General features: G+C 39.6%; 1 protein-coding gene across 5 annotated transcripts in view; it reads right to left on the bottom strand.

Annotated features, from left to right (window-relative positions):
• Nucleotides 1–426: 426 nt before the first annotated feature.
• The window catches only part of slc2a9l2 (solute carrier family 2 member 9, like 2), a 104,759-nt gene continuing 88,283 nt past the window's right edge, over nucleotides 427–16,902 (bottom strand). For all 5 annotated transcript variants that reach the window (XM_082533224.1, XM_082533223.1, XM_082533226.1 and 2 more), the window contains one exon: nucleotides 427–836. In XM_082533224.1, coding sequence (XP_082389350.1) covers nucleotides 594–836 — 243 coding nt within the window. In that variant the 3' untranslated portion in view covers nucleotides 427–593. The remainder of the gene's footprint in view (nucleotides 837–16,902) is intronic.

Below are 16,902 nucleotides of genomic sequence, written 5' to 3'. Positions count from 1 at the left end.
TGTCAGGACACAATCATCTGAGATGTGTTTCTTGCAGTGATAAACCCATAAAGCATGTTTTGGTTTTCTCGCCCCCAGCTGTACTGTTTTGGTCCAATGTCAACATGAAGACAACACTGTGCACAACCAGATCAGTATCAAAAAGCCAAGAAACACCTAGCCCATTAAGTTTTTTGTGGACGTTTTGGCAAAGCAAAATACATTTTTTCAGAGACATTGGTAGAGACTTAAAGTGAAAAAAACAGTGACTAACAGACCGAAACAAAACTCTGTATGCACTCTAATAATAGACAGAACTGTAAAAGCAATCAGTGGAATCAACATCTAATGTAAGCCCCAAACCACAGTCATTTTTGTGACTGCTGAAGAGCCTCAGAACAGAATAGGAACGATTTGTTTCATCTTATTGAGAGACACAGACAAATACTTGCTTCATTGCTTTATCTAAAAAAAATTGCAGTCATATGAAAAAAACATTGAAAAAAAGCATTGACTTTACTTCATTTTTTATGCTCAGTAAATATGTAAAAACAAGACATATTTTCACACATTTAACATGGCTTCTCGATTATGACTGTGCTTCATTCCTTCATTTACAAGGACGTTTGCATCTTAGTGGCATCTTGGGCTTTTCCATTCGTGTCAGAGTTAATAGACAGAACCAGCTCCATTTCCTGACCAGGCGAGGGGATGGGCATTTTATTAATCTTGGCAAAGCTCTGGCTGATGTCCATAAAGGTTTTATTTTTGGTTTCCGGGAGGACGACATAGAGGTATATGGATCCCAGAATGCAGACTGCCACAAACACAAGGAAGGAAAAGGACTGCAGCGTCTCCTGTGCAAACAGAAAACATACAGACAAGAAACATGAGACATATCAGATTTGTGCATGCACTGTGCTGTTTTCAACATCCTTACCCTCAGTTCATCATTCTTCAATCAGATGACATCTAGTAAAGTTTATTAAAAAACAAAAATTTTACAGCAGAATTTTAAACAATTAAATGATTACTGGCGTGTCCACCTCCACACAGCTGGATCGTGACATTTTTCAGTCCATCTCTGCAGAGACATCATCTGTGGCATCTGTTTTGTCATCTGTTTTGTCAAATGTGTGTCATTGATGAGGACAGCATAACATTCCCATGATTTTCCGCTCAAAAGAATCCTACAAGCATATAAACTGAACATTACTCTTCTTGTATATACTTGCATGTAGTCGTGTGTTCAAGTACCAAAAGTATGAAAGGTAACCTTGTCCTGTGGGTTATGCCAATAATAGAGATTAGTGACAGATTTAAAAATACACACTGACTGATTACCCAGAGGGAGATTTAGATGTGGAGAGAGGGTTTTGTGCGTGTGCGTATGTGAGTAAGAGAGAAAGACAGAGAAAGAGTCTGAGAGAGAAAGGTTGGGTGTAGGGCAGAGAAACTTGGCTGACCCTGACCAGTATGTTACCAACTATAATCCCTCGCTTATGAGGAGGCAGACTGCAAATGCAGAACTATGTACCAGGTATTAGAAATGCAGTGTCCAAACAACCACGACCTCAGTAAAGAACTACTTACCACTTTGATTTCAGTTGGTTATATCACCACTGCTGTTAGTCTCTGACACTGTTTTCCTCTGTTGAGAGTATTTCATAATAGCGCCATAAAAAAAAAAAAAAACCTCAGAGCATCGTGCAAAGGGCCTGACCCAGTTTCCATGCTGCCTCTGTGACGTAACACTCATCTGCAAAGTTAGCAAGTTCTTCAGAAAGAACTGCCTTTCTCTCTCAGTTGTCAGGGTAGATGAGTCATCTTACAAACAGGATATTTATGCGTTCACTCCATTTGTCATTAATTGAATTTTTGCAAGCCCGTGGATTGACAAGGATGAGACAGTCCTGATTTTGACACTGGGATAAGCCTTTGATCTGCTGTGGTGGCTCAGCTGGGTTCAGTGTGATGCACACGCAGACAGTAAGGCATGAACACAAAGACCCAATTGCTGTACACACACACACACAAACAGACACACTTTTTTCATGCTTAAATGAATGTTGGCTGAATAATGTGCAAACAGAAAAGGCGAGGTGAATGCTCTAAAATGCACTGCAGACGTACTGTAAATCTAATCTGGTCAAATGAGTGTCCATGCTTGGACATATACTGTCAGTCACTGGTTTCTGGTGCAACAATGAGTCATTGCTGGGGGTAGGGGTTTGCCGGTGTTAAAAGGGGGATATTTGCATGGCTGTGGGCTTTCATAGATTGTGTTGCCTGTGGGAGGCACAACGAGGAGATGGAAATGTATACAAGATTTGAAATGTCCACACTGGACTGATTTATGGATTACACTGATCAGCCACAACATTAAAACCCCTGGGAGAGAATAACATTGATCATCTTGTTACAATGCAGTGTTCTGTTGGGAAACCAGGAGTCCTGGCATTGATGTGGATCTTTTGACGTTGTCTTCAGACTCTCCAGATTCCAATATGATCAAGCTTCTGTGACAACCCATAGGACCCAATGGATCTGCTGCCAAAGTCCTGATGCCCGACTCTACAGTTGAGTGTTGTGGCTAATCCTTGGCTATATCATTGTTGTTACAATATGAGCATACAAGACAAAAAAACAACAATACCCATTAAGCATCATGTTTATGGATCACAGCTGCATTAATAAGACAAACACAAAGTCATTCAAAACTCATAGCGTATGAATGGATGTGATTGAATGTGATGGGTCATTAGGTTTTACAGATCTCATGCACAAATAGAGCTTGTTGTTATTGCCCCATTTTATACTTATATATACATTTATATTGGTGTGAAGCATCGCATTGGAACTAGAGCTCCTGCTATCTTAGCATTTCTCCATACGATGACTTCACCAGCTTTGGTAAGGGTTAAAAAATGGCAAGTGAAAGTTTCTTCTTTTCATAAAATTCACTGTGGCAGAAATTGACGTTATACTGTTTGTTTGTACTGGCTGACTAGAGTTATAGAGCAGCGTGCATAGTTTGTGAAAAGCTTGCCTGAGTCAATAACTGCAGAGTTCCAAACCTCCACCGTTATTAGCATCAGCACACAAAGTGTGCGCTGGGAGCTTCATGGCATCAGTTTCCATGACAGAGAAGCTCTTGCTCTTGCAATTCTTAGGGAATGCTTTAGACTCCAATTGCAGCAGAAAGAAGGTCCTGTAACCCTGTAGTGCATCCTGCTTGGTGCATGAGTTTGTGAGACCTTTACATCATGTTTATTTGTTTTTTCAGAAAAACCTGATGTACACAATTAGACACGTGGTGCTACTGTGAGCAATAAATACACATAAATGCTCGTTGTAGCAAAAAGGATACAAATTAAAACTAATATGCAAATTGATATTTAATTTCTTTCCTCTTAATTTTTCAGAAGGTTCCATAAATCCTCCAGTTAGACTTTTCTGGCAATTATTTCATGGTTCAGGCTTTATGAGGTGAAAGCACGCATTAGATCTGTTAAATTTATATTAAAAAAAGAAAGAAAGAAAAGAGCCAGTTAAACAAAAAATCTCTGTTAAAACTTCAAATGAGGCTGTCAACAGTATCTCAAATGAACACATACAGGATGGCTGGAGCCTTTTCGTGTGGAGTTTGCGTATTATTCCTGTGCCTGTATGGTTTTCCAAATTAGCTAAAGGTGAATTGATTTGGAGAACTGATGATTCAAAATGATGATAGTGTGTGGTTGTCGGTGTTAGCTCTGCGATGAACCTCCAATTTGTCTTGAATATAGACAAATCCAAGATGGCGGTACACATCGAGTTAAGATATCTCACTTATCTTAACTGCACTACTGTATAGTTTTCATTGATCAGGAAATAGCCTTGGTGGAGTTTTCGGGAGTGTTAATTGGTATAATTGCTACTTAATGTGTTCCTTTCCTGCACCATAGGCCTGGGAGCATTTTGCATATCTGTGTTCAGGTGCTGCTGTCCTTTTAGATATCCATGTACGGAATTAAAAAGTGCTAATAATTGATAATATTTCATATTACAAGATTTTAACTGCTATATTTTATAACCCCATTTGAAAACCTAGCTCTGCAGAGCACTAACTGACACCTCAGCAGTGGCCTGCCATGGAAAGATGGGTTGTGACAGTTAAACGGTGTGTTGTCTGGAAAGGGGTCAGAGCTGGTTTCAGGTGCATGTCAGAAACCAGTCAGTCACTGCTGGGATCTGGATGCCAGGCATGTGCCTGGGAGTTCGTGGGGCTAGCAAAACCCAACCAACAAAAGCAACGAGCAACTCTGCAATATTTGTGGAATTGGCTGGCTAAAAATAACCTTCTGTTGCTTTCTGTTTCTCACACGTGTCCAAATCTTCCCTGCCAGGTCAGCCTTATCTCTTGCTCTGCTCTAGGACTTTCTCCTGTGACACACTCTTATTGTATACCTTTATTATCTGTTTAATTACCTATTCAGCTCTATATCTACTTGACCTTCCATTTCCTGACATAAATTACCAGCAATCTCATTGTTCAGCCATCAAAATACCAAAAAAAACCCAAAAAAACCACCTGTTTATCATGACATCATACCTCTTTGTCCTGTCTTCCTACTGGTCAGTGGTACATGACAGGTAGAAGTGCAATATATCATCCTTTATTTCTCCAATCCTTATTTTTTACAAGAATGAAGTGACAGTGCAGACACAATGGTGAGGTGTTCAGGCTCCTGTACATCTACTGACAACTCTTCATTTAAGGATTCATAGTCTGGTGTAGCTCTAGCACAGGAGAGTATAGGTGTTTCATTACATATACAGGGTACCTGACATGCTGAAACCGGCAGGGTTCAGCACATTTCTGTAAATGACTTCCACAATGCAAGCTTCCTATTCTTAGCAGTGGGTGTTGCTTACCTAGTTATATTGTGATCGGTAACATGACACAAAGGAAAACAAATGTAGTTTTTTGTCACACTGCCAATGTGAAGATGTGGATGGCATTTTTGGTTTTTAGTCACACTTCATTCGAGACTGAAATATCTTTGCAGATGAGTTCCCCCACCAAACTTTGTGTTTCAGAGAGAAGTATCTGGAGAATGGAGCTCTGACGAGTTTTCCAGAGTTATACTTTGGCGTAACACTCTGGTAACCGCTTCTCTCCTAGCGCCATAGCCAGATCTTGATCGTTAGATTTAAACTCTTCTGTGGTGGTGTACCGAGGTAAAACCACAAACATTGTGTCATTTTCCTAGTGCTTATGGGCCTGACTGTATAGCTATGAAATAGTGACTTTGCAAACATTTTAACATCTCCAAAATTAATTACACTTTGAGAACACATCTGTTATTCCTGTGGGAGCTCATGCATCACACAGTCGGTGTGAGAGTGGAAGTGCAGGAACGCATCGCCCAATGGAGTTTTGAGATGTTTGGGCTTTAATTTTTTTTTTCTTAAATTCAGCAAGACTAAATGAAAAGGAAAAGACAGATCATACAAGAACAACTTCCACCTCTAAGAAAACACCATCTAAGTGTTTGTTACGCCCTTTTCAGCTATTTTAGTTCTTCGTTCACTCTTTGCCTCCAACACATGACACTCCGGTACAGCTGACTGAAAGGACAAAATTAGATTTATCTGGGGGGGCTACTGAGCGAACAGGCAGAAAACATTTGACGGAAGGTCAAAACGGCGTCACTAAAATGTCCACCGTGCCTCAAGCAAACTTTCACTCTGATCTCAAACTTCTACGATGACTTTTGTCGAACTTTTTCTTTCTCACAATGAATGTGCCCTTAAAGCTACGGTCAGAGAACCTCGCTTTGTGGGAAAGTTGCAGAGGCGGAGGGAAGAACATATTGTTTCTGCTAAAAAGGTGAAACTCTGTTTAGTTGTAATTACAATCAGGTTCTGAGTCACTGTTTTCATGGCAAACACATATGCTCAACATCTGCTCTCTAGGCTAAAACCACTTCTGATTGACAAGTCGTTTTGTCAAGCCACTTATCATTTATCTCGTCCATGTCAAAACCATAGAATATAATTCATGGTGCTGTAGCATTTTCTGTCGCATACGTCACATAGGGCTGCTAGAATGTAGAAACTGTAACCAAGATCTACATTTATGGATGAATAAAAATCAAAGAGACAAAAGAAAAAGAGAAATCCCCCTGTGAAGTCACACACACCCGTGTACCGTAAACCGAATTCATTTGCATTTCCAGTGTATTCATTAATTTTCAAAGCCCTGCTCCTGTTTTCAGAACTTATCAAAATCTTATCCCTGAAAAATCCACTGATAATATCATCTGTGCTCATCTTCATCAGTCTGTGAATACACTGTACAACTGATTCCTGTTCACAAAACTCCTGATGAGTGCTAAAGGCTAAATATCACGCACCCAACTGGATCAACTGGAGGTCAGATTCATTCCTGAGTTCCTGCACTCTTATGATGATCATTGGATGCCCGATATTTCAAGGAGCAAAGGAGTGCTTGAGAAAAAACACAAGAACAAAGATGCACGTGAAATCCCAGAAGGAATGTTTAAGATAAGACGGGCAAAGGAATCATGAAATGACACGTCACAGGCTTCTTTATGTAACTCTGTGTAATTAAAACATCATCACACCCAGCTTTAGCTATAAATTCACATGCACTGAATAGTTAATCGTATTTGTAGTCCAGGCACTCAAACACAATTATTCAAAATGTATTTACTTTGCAGAGTCATGCACCTGTGTAGATGCATCCGTATTAACTACCCTGCTGCTCAGAGCTTTAAAGTATTAAATTCAATGTTTTTCTGCATTAATTCACTTTTTTAAATCAGCCGCATCAGATAGAAAATAGCCCTTTCTATTAAAAAAAATCCTCCAGGTTAACTGGAAATAAAATAATTTATGTAATTATGAATGATTTATTAACTGAAAACTCTGGCTTTACGGTACAATGTATTCATTCACAGATGAATCTATTTAACTAATTCATTAGAAATCAGCGAAGACAAGCAAGAATACAATGAACAAGTTTGTTTAAGGGTGCAGGAACATCAGCGTACATATTTAGATTTTATTTTTTTATCTCACAAAGATTGAAATGTCAAATGCCATTAGGATCTAATGAGGGACAAGTGGGTCATTATAACCAAGGGCAAAGTTCTGTCTAAAAAAAAAGGCAGAACCATGTCCTCTGCACACAGGGCAGATATAATCAGATACTAGCACTTTATATTAGGTAATGTAAGAAAAGCAAAGTTAAAAACTCAAATATGCCATGTAAGAAATATAAAGGTCACACTTTCAGTTGAAATGTCATTTTTAAAAATATCTCTGTAACGATGTGTTATATAGATAATGCCGTTTTCCTAACGAGCCAGATAATGATGGTATGGTGTCTTTAGCAACAAAGTTTTCCTACTGTGGAGTAGCTAGAAATTGCTATCACTGTCCACAGTAATAGTTTAACAATTTTAATAATGCTCTAATTAGAAAGCACACAATTCAAGTTGCCAGAGTGCAATCTAAAAGTGGCAGCCACACTGAAAGCTGTTTCGAAATGCCTGAGAAGATGATTTTGCCTCTCTCTTTTTGATTAAGATAACTTAATAACTTCAAGACAAACGCAACGCAAAACCTCCATCTGAGTAAGAAACCAAAAGAGCAACACGTCACACTTCTAAGCCCATTTAAGAGCTCTGTTGGTTTTTAACTCAGGTGGAGAGAATGAGGTGTGTCTGCAGCTGCAGAGCAAGCCTCGCAGTTGTGAAGCAGCACTGGTGAATGTTTGCCCAAAGCTCAGTAGATTTGTCACCAGAGACAACTTGCTGAATAGATACAAAAACTCACTGAATCTATAAAGCAAACAGGTTGCCAATAAAGAAGTCTTCTTAAGTGCGATAATCACTGCTGTGAGTGTCAGGAATGCCAAGCACCCAATCTAATGTGGTATATGTTAGGTTATGTGATAAAGAAAGCTTTCACAGGACTCTATGCAGTCCTATAAAAAACTAAGTATGCCGTTAATGCTTCAATAGGAATAAAGAGCATAAGGAGCAGCCAGCATTTGATGCACCTATTGCACCTATATAAACACAAAGGTTTGTGTAGTTTGCTTGCCCGGAGCATACAGGTTTATTTTAAAACAGAGCAATGAGTTTCCCGTGTATGGACAGAAAAGTCACCCCAAGCTTAGAGTGCTCAGAGAAACAAACAAGCAAAAAAACCCAAGAGCTACATCTCAGACTCTACAGACCTCATTGAGCATGTTAAATGTTAAAGTTTATCAGAGAATAATTAGACAGAGATTCAACAAGGATGGCTTGTTTGGAAGGGTTGCAAAGAGAAAGTCTCTCTCTAAAAAGAACATGGCAGCAGGGCTTAGCTTTGGAAAGGTGCATCTGAACAAATGGAACAATGTCCTTCAGAGAGATGAGACCAGAGGGGAGATGTTGGGCCATAATGAACAGCACCATGTTTAAGTACACTGGTAGAGAGGTGATGATTTGGGCTTGTTTTACAGCCACAGGAGCAGGGCACCTTGCAATCATCGAGTCAGACATGAAATCCTGTGTATACCAAAGTATTCTAAAGATGACCAACCGTTTTCAAGAAATGAATACTTCTAGTTTTCCTGCCGAAGATGATTTTACATGCTATTGAATCATGGAGTGCACTCCATTTGTGAAAAATGCTGTTTTTATTATAGACATTGTACCTTGAAATAGGTAAATGCTGATATAGGAAAAAAATCATCTGTCATGAACAACAGACTGCTGTATGTTGTGTAAAGTTTGAAAAATAGAAGACTGACGCAAGCTGTACAGACAGATCCAGAGAGATCAGCAATAGATGCTTTAATTAAAATCATATTCTGTCAGTAGGAATTACCAGATACAACTCACTTAACAGATCATTGGGAGTGATACAGCAAAAACTACTTAAGTACTCAAAGAATAAAACAGCTCGATATAAATTTTTAAAGGGATCGTGCACTAGGAAAACAGCAGGTTGTTGGAGATCTGTGTTATGAATTCTAACCAGAAATGGAAATGTCAAACTGAAGAACACCTTTGCTTGCAATGCTGTAAACAAACTTGTCTTCACTGGTGCAGTACAGAGTACTGAGACACAATTAATACTGAGACACTTGGACAAAATTAAAGCAATGAACTGTGGATGACTCGAAAGCTTCACTGGCTGAAATGAGAAGAATGTTTTAACCACTAAACGACTTCATTTTTTGTGCGCTAACATGAGATTGAAATGAAAAATAGCAGCAGTGAAGGACACAAAGAGACTGATATAGTTATAATTGTTTAAAATGTGAAAGAGGCCAAAGGAATAGCAAATGAGCTTAATTTTAATCCTTTAGTTATAAAATCCTTGGAAGATGAGCACTAACAGCAGAGGGAAAACAGGAGGAGACATATACTGTGTGACGCATGAGGCTGGCAAACAAGTATTCAGCCTGTGGAATGAGGAACCACATTGCTTCGATAGAACTATGTCAGACTGATTTATCCTCTTTTCAGTTCAGTATCTTTTATGCTAGCCTGCATTCAGATCATAAGCAGATGTATACGATAGGTTGAGGCAGCCACAAATTGTCAGATTCAGCGCATATAGCAATGATTCACCGAGTGGTTCATTTTTAAAGGTAGATAACCCGCATTCATCGCCTTTTCATCAGGATTCCCATTTTTGCAATGTTTGATTTAAAAAAACCCTCACACTTCAGTAAAAGTCCCTTTTTTCACTCTAAAACGCTAGATCCCCCACCCACCGTCTTAAAGGAATACTGCTTGTCTTTACAAAGAAGTTGGTCCACCTTAAAACAAAACAAAATGAAAGAATATAAAAGAATTGTTTTCATGCAGTATCAAGAGAAAATAAATCAATGAATGACCTTTAATGTACCTTCAAAGGACACCGCAGCCAGCCAAGTTGGACAGTTATTATACAGAATGTACTCATTAAGGTTGCCTGTCAAGATATTAATGGCTGCTACAAAATATCAAAGACAGAGGGATGAGAAGAAAGAAACAGCGATGGTTCATTTATAATACACACACAGGCTGTGATTTCCCCAGTAAAACTCCAGGGTTTCCTCCAGTGTCTGCAAGCCAGCTGCGCCAGAGCATCAGATTTTAACATGCTTTTTCAGACAGGAGGGGTCAACAGTCCCAACAACTTTACTCGCTGAAACTATAAACTCTTTTGTTCTTCTTTACAGTTCCAGCCTTTCCCAGCTTTCCTTCTGCACCTCTGAATTCAGTGTTATAGTGTTAAAATTACATGTGAGCTTCACTGTAAGTAACTGTGTCACCACTGCCTTTACAGAACGCAACTGAAAATCAAAGTCTGTGTCTTCAGATAATGTTCCTGTAGGGGGACTCCCACCTCTGTGTCCCAGATGAGAGTTTTGCTTTTGTCACAGCAGCAGCTCGCTAAAAACACCTCGTGCAACAGCATTTAATGAACATATACGTGCCGGCGTTGTTAAAAGAAAGTCTGATATGGGACAGAACACCCTCCAAGATAATAATGGGGGTTTTTTTTGTAACTGGAAGAGTACTAAAGGTCTAGAAATAAAGAATTAATAACCTTGGGCCGTCCCCTGTACAGGTATTTAAAAATGCAGTTAAAATGCAGCAGGAAAAAAGAGAATAATAAAAAAGTAGTAATAAAAAGTATTAAATTACTAAAAAAGTATAAATATTAAAAAAGAAAATGAAAAAATGAGCATGTTATGGTTCCACAGTGAAAGTGTTTAATCCAGATTCATATTTTAAGCTTAAAAACAGGTTTTTGATTTTTCTGTTTGTTTTGTTTCATGTTCATCACTGCACATATGTGAGTAAAAAAATATTCCCAGTGACTCTATTGCTTCATAGCTTATTCTATAAATTTCATTTTCCCAATAATGGGAAAAATAAGCATGCACACAGTGTGTACAATAGTACGGAGCTCCATATGTCTTGAACTCCAGGAGCCATAAACCTCCTATCCAGTAAAAAGGCCTCTAAAATCCTCTGGCTTTTTTTTTGGGGGGGGGGGGGGGGGGGGGCTTGGCAGAGATACTACATGTGCAGGCCATTCTGTGTGGCAGAAAACTGCCGCTGGAACACCTGCAGTGAATTGTCTGTGTTATCAGCCTGATTTCCCCCTACTACACCCAGAGTGGCAGTACAGTTTATAATTGTGTTGGCACTGGTCCAGCTCCTGTTGGGGAAAACTGCAGCCACTCAAGCTGCACAGGAGGTTATACATGTAGTCCAGTCGCATGGAGGAATTTAACACCCTCGTTCAGAATGGTTAGCCCTCTAAACAGACGCATCAAAATGCTGCCAGTCTTCCCCCACCATGATGGAAACCATTCAAAGTGCCCATCCTTGACGTCTGCTGTTTGAAGTGTAACATATTTGAAATAGCTGTAATAACAGCCAAATTATTTCATATCAGTTTTTCTTTTGTTCTGGTGCGTTGTTCTTCTTGGAGAGCAATCAAAAACGATCCCGTTCCCATATCCCTGCTTTCTGCTGCACTGCTTCAGTGATTCTCTGAATGCCCAGTGCTGATCTTGTCTTTGAGAAAGCGTACACTGCAAGAATGTGCAGTTGTTGAAGACATCCGTCCAGAATCAGAAAAGTGCTAACCATCTGAGTCCACCAGCTTGTCCCAGGGCTGTCTGGGTTGTGTTTGCAAGCTAAGACTCTTTTAATGTTCATAATGATGAGTTTATTCAATCTTTGGACATTAATAGATCTGATGGTGCTTCGCTGATCTCCATTTTCTTCTCATGAGGAATATAAATTGATTTCTCTGTCCAGCGTGCTTGCTTTCCTCTTTGTGATCATGGCCTCATATTACCAAGTCTAGCCTTATTTCTTGTCAGTGACTCACTCGCTGCTTTACAGGAGATAACTGCTATGAATGTAGCTGCACAAGAGTAACTATCCCCATGGGCCACAGATTCTATCCAACCCAGGCATATGCTACATCACAGGCCTTGTTAAAAGGGAAGTCAATTCAAGACATTTGACTTCTCACACTGGGAGCAGATTTCCTGAAGTATCTAATCTCTCTGGATTGTCTATCAGGATAGTCAGGTTGACTTTAAAGTAATACAGGCTGGTTTTATCTTTATAAAAAGTTAAAGAACTAATTTCAATGAGCTGAAATCCACTAAGTGATAAGACTATAAGGCTGCAACGGATAAACTAGAAATTGCTTCAGATAAGGCAGTTGGTTCTCAGGAAATGAGGGCAAATCCAAAGGCCCAACACATTTACAATACCTAAAGGTCAATTTTAGTCCCATAGGATCTGCAGTATAGTGAGCTGGCTGATGGCTAAAGACAAAGGCAACCAAATGTTTGTAAGAGACACACACATACACATAAAATGGCTCAGAGTATGAGAGCTGCTGAAAGAAATACCACCAGCACTGCATAGGCACAATAGTTAAAACTCCAGAGGAAGTCAGATGTCCACATTTTGCAGCCCAGTGTCTATGTCTGTTATAGCTGTAAACACCATTAACATTAAAGGATCCGACCACATCAGCCTCGATCTTAAAAAAGCAAAAAATACAAATAAAAAGCTCACACATCGACTTGGGTGGTAGAAATGTCATCCATCACTAAAAACATGCAGTTTAATTTATCTGGCATAAATCTGATGTGTGTATGAATGCGATGTTTCTGTGCGTCTGAGTGAAAAGATGTGGTTGTTGTGGTAGCTCAAATTATTAATTTTTAATGCAACCTAAATTGTGGCACAAAAAGACCAAATTTTTTTCTCCAAACAGTTGCAGTAAAACATGCTGCAGTAAAACAATGAAAAAAAAAATAGAAAAACAAACAAACAAAAACACAGGGATGCAACAAAAAGAGTTACGATGAGAGGAGGCAGCGACGAACAGTTGCCTGGAGCAACCGGTTGGGTTTCAGGAGATGAAAGAGGACCTGGTGTCTTTTGAGAAAACATTCCAGTTTTACACACTGATAGGCTCTTCTGTCCTCAACTCCTGTATATTTTTTATTATGTCACCCCAAATTTCATTTCTAACAAACAACATTCAAGGATCTTTTTTTTGCAGTTTTTTGAGAAATCATGTGCATTTAAAGCAAAACTCTCAGCCTGCTCTCTATATTAACCTCTGCACAGTACTTTTGGGTGCTCTGTCTATCCTTGTCTATTTGTAGCAGCTCTTTTTAAAAGGCTAAAGTAACGAGTATCGGCTGTGTGCTGGTTAGGAGAAAATACACCTGAACCGCCACCTTGTTCAAATAAAAATCCTTTTCTGTTGGCACCAAACTACACGAGCTCTTATGCAGCGTTGAATGTAAATCTGTTTCTGTGTCTATGCATTCAGCATTGCTGTCACGTCTCACACTGTTACACCTTGTTAAGAAATGTCCAAACAGTGAAACCGGCGCATCAGCGGTACAGCAGGATACATATCAATGCAGGATGCGTTAAGGCGCAGTGTTGCTGGACATTCGAAGACATTTTGACTAAATGGATGAACAACATCAGACATCACAACATCTCTGAAACACGTAAGATTAAATTTTAGCATTACTGCACAGCTCATGAAGGCTGTACAAACTTTTAATCTTTACTGCTGTTAAGCTCCAAATACACTGCAAACATATACCAACATGTTCCAAAATACAACTGAATCTTTAATTAAAGATCCCCAACTCCAGAAATGAAAATGCCCTTTTCTTTTAAACTATAGATCAATCCAAGTATCGATAGTATTGATACCAACTGCCGGTATTGGTATTGGATTGATAATAGCATGACAGGATCGATAACTTGTTTCTACCCTCCAAGTTCACTTTGTTCCCTAATGAATCGTGTTAATTTTTGATTTATTTAAAGTCTGTACCACATTTAAAACAACAGAAGCAGAAAGACCCAGTTTCAAAATACACGAAAGGCTATAAAAGGTGTGTTTTGCTGGTATGTCTGTGAAGGTTCTCAGTCATCCAGGTCATCGTAGTCAAAGGAGCTTGCAAAGAAAAGCGTCTGGACTTCTTTAAGTTGCTTGAAGACGTTTCACCTCTCATCCGAGAAGCTTCTTCAGTTCTAAGGTCAAATGGTGGAGAGTCCCAGATATAAACCTAGTGGGAGTAACCCCCCACAGAGGGACAAAAGGACCCCCTGATGATCCTCTAATCACCTGAGCCAAGGTGTGAAACTGGGTGTGGGTCACAATCAGCCAGAGTTTCGGGTGAGTTCATTGTGAAACCTGGCCCCACCTTATCATGCGAATTCCTGAGGTCAGATGGCCCAGGATGTGAATGGGCGTTAAGGCGTCTGGGAAGGGATCTCAAAACTGGATTATAGATGGCAGAGAGTTGGTGTCGTAAACCCCCGCCTCTGTTCAAAGATGGTCGCTCACAGTGGACATAGATGTCCACATAGACATCTATGTCCACACTCTCCACCATTTGACCTTAGAACTGAAGAAGCTTCTCGGATGAGAGGTGAAACGTCTTCAAGCAACTTAAAGAAGTCCAGACGCTTTTCTTTGCAAGCTCCTTTGACTGTTTTGCTGGTAATTATTCCAAAAATTAAAAATCACAGTGATTTAGTGCTTAATAAAATGTATTCAGAATTAACAAATTAATAATGATTCATCTCATAAACCATGATACGCTACTCTTCCTCACATACACTGCCTTAAAATGATCAGTATTGGTATTGGCAATATCAGCCTTGTATTTACTTAGTGTCAGATCTGTACAAAACCTTTCAGTACTACCACCTCTAGTTTGCAGGATTTTTGTTTAAAAATTCAATTCTAAACTAAAACCTCTTTGATGTCACTGATGGTAAGTTCTTAATTTTGGAAAATAGCTTACAAGCTAGACGGGACATTATAAAACAGTTTTCAAAAGTAGTGATTCTCATGAAAATATCTAATCTGTAAAGTGGGTTAAGTGCCCCTTAACAGTAACTTTTACTGCCAATATTTTGCTGGTACGGAGTTAAAGCTCACAATATTATCACACTAACCAGGGAAATAAAACCCCAATTCATAATTCCTGTAGAGTATGCCCTGCATGGCTTAACTGCTTTTCCTCAGGGCTGTGCCAGGCGAGGCTTGTAGTAAATGAAGCAGGATCACAGTTTTCATATCTGCGCTTTACATAAAGGTCAGGATTAAGTTTAAAGTCTTCTGTGCTCAATCCAAGTGCCTTGAAGAAAACTACCTTATAAAAGTTAAGTGGTGTGCGTCGGAGCGCCAGTCGAAGCGAGTTCATCTTCCTATCATCATTTTTAAATACATTCAGGCGTACAAGCATGATTTTCAAGAACATTTTCTTCATTAGGTTAAAAATCATGCATTGTTTGGTTAATAACACTACAGCTTTGGCTTCTTTTGTAATATATTTTTTTATTGTAAATTCAATATATGCTCCTGATGTTGTAAACCTGAGTGAGTAAGCTGCAAAATCATACCATAACTAAAATGCAGTGTGAACATTAAGGAGTGTTACAACATTGATATTTAATAATGATGATATCATGGGAATGATACACATATCCACATACAGGGAGTGCAGAATTATTAGGCAAATGAGTATTTTGTCCACATCATCCTCTTCATGCATGTTGTCTTACTCCAAGCTGTATAGGCTTGAAAGCCTACTACCAATTAAGCATATTAGGTGATGTGCATCTCTGTAATGAGAAGGGGTGTGGTCTAATGACATCAACACCCTATATCAGGTGTGCATAATTATTAGGCAACTTCCTTTCCTTTGGCAAAATGGGTCAAAAGAAGGACTTGACAGGCTCAGAAAAGTCAGAAATAGTGAGATATCTTGCAGAGGGATGCAGCAGTCTCAAAATTGCAAAGCTTGATCATCGAACAATCAAGCGTTTCATTCAAAATAGTCAACAGGGTCGCAAGAAGCGTGTGGAAAAACCAAGGCGCAAAATAACTGCCCATGAACTGAGAAAAGTCAAGCGTGCAGCTGCCAAGATGCCACTTGCCACCAGTTTGGCCATATTTCAGAGCTGCAACATCACTGGAGCGCCCAAAAGCACAAGGTGTGCAATACTCAGAGACATGGCCAAGGTAAGAAAGGCTGAAAGACGACCACCACTGAACAAGACACACAAGCTGAAACGTCAAGACTGGGCTAAGAAATATCTCAAGACTGGTTTTTCTAAGGTTTTATGGACTGATGAAATGAGAGTGAGTCTTGATGGGCCAGATGGATGGGCCCGTGGCTGGATTGGTAAAGGGCAGAGAGCTCCAGTCCGACTCAGACGCCAGCAAGGTGGAGGTGGAGTACTGGTTTGGGCTGGTATCATCAATGATGAGCTTGTGGGGCTTTTTCGGGTTGAGGATGGAGTCAAGCTCAACTCCCAGTCCTACTGCCAGTTTCTGGAAGACACCTTCTTCAAGCAGTGGTACAGGAAGAAGTCTGCATCCTTCAAGAAAAACATGATTTTCATGCAGGACAATGCTCCATCACACGCGTCCAAGTACTCCACAGCGTGGCTGGCAAGAAAGGGTATAAAAGAAGAAAAACTAATGACATGGCCACCTTGTTCACCTGATCTGAACCCCATTGAGAACCTATGGTCCATCATCAAATGTGAGATTTACAAGGAGGGAAAACAGTACACCTCTCTGAACAGTGTCTGGGAGGCTGTGGTTGCTGCTGCACACAATGTTGATGGTGAACAGATCAAAACACTGACAGAATCCATGGATGGCAGGCTTTTGAGTGTCCTTGCAAAGAAAGGTGGCTATATTGGTCTCTGATTTGTTTTTGTTTTGTTTTTGAATGTCAGAAATGTATATTTGTGAATGTGTAGATGTTATATTGGTTTCACTGGTGAAAAGAAATAATTGAAATGGGTATATATTTGTTTTTTGTTAAGTTGCCTA

This window comes from Aulonocara stuartgranti (assembly GCF_965226115.1).
Source record: "Aulonocara stuartgranti genome assembly, chromosome: 5".
NCBI lineage: Eukaryota > Metazoa > Chordata > Actinopteri > Cichliformes > Cichlidae > Aulonocara > Aulonocara stuartgranti.
This window is presented reverse-complemented; position numbering and strand designations above follow the sequence as displayed.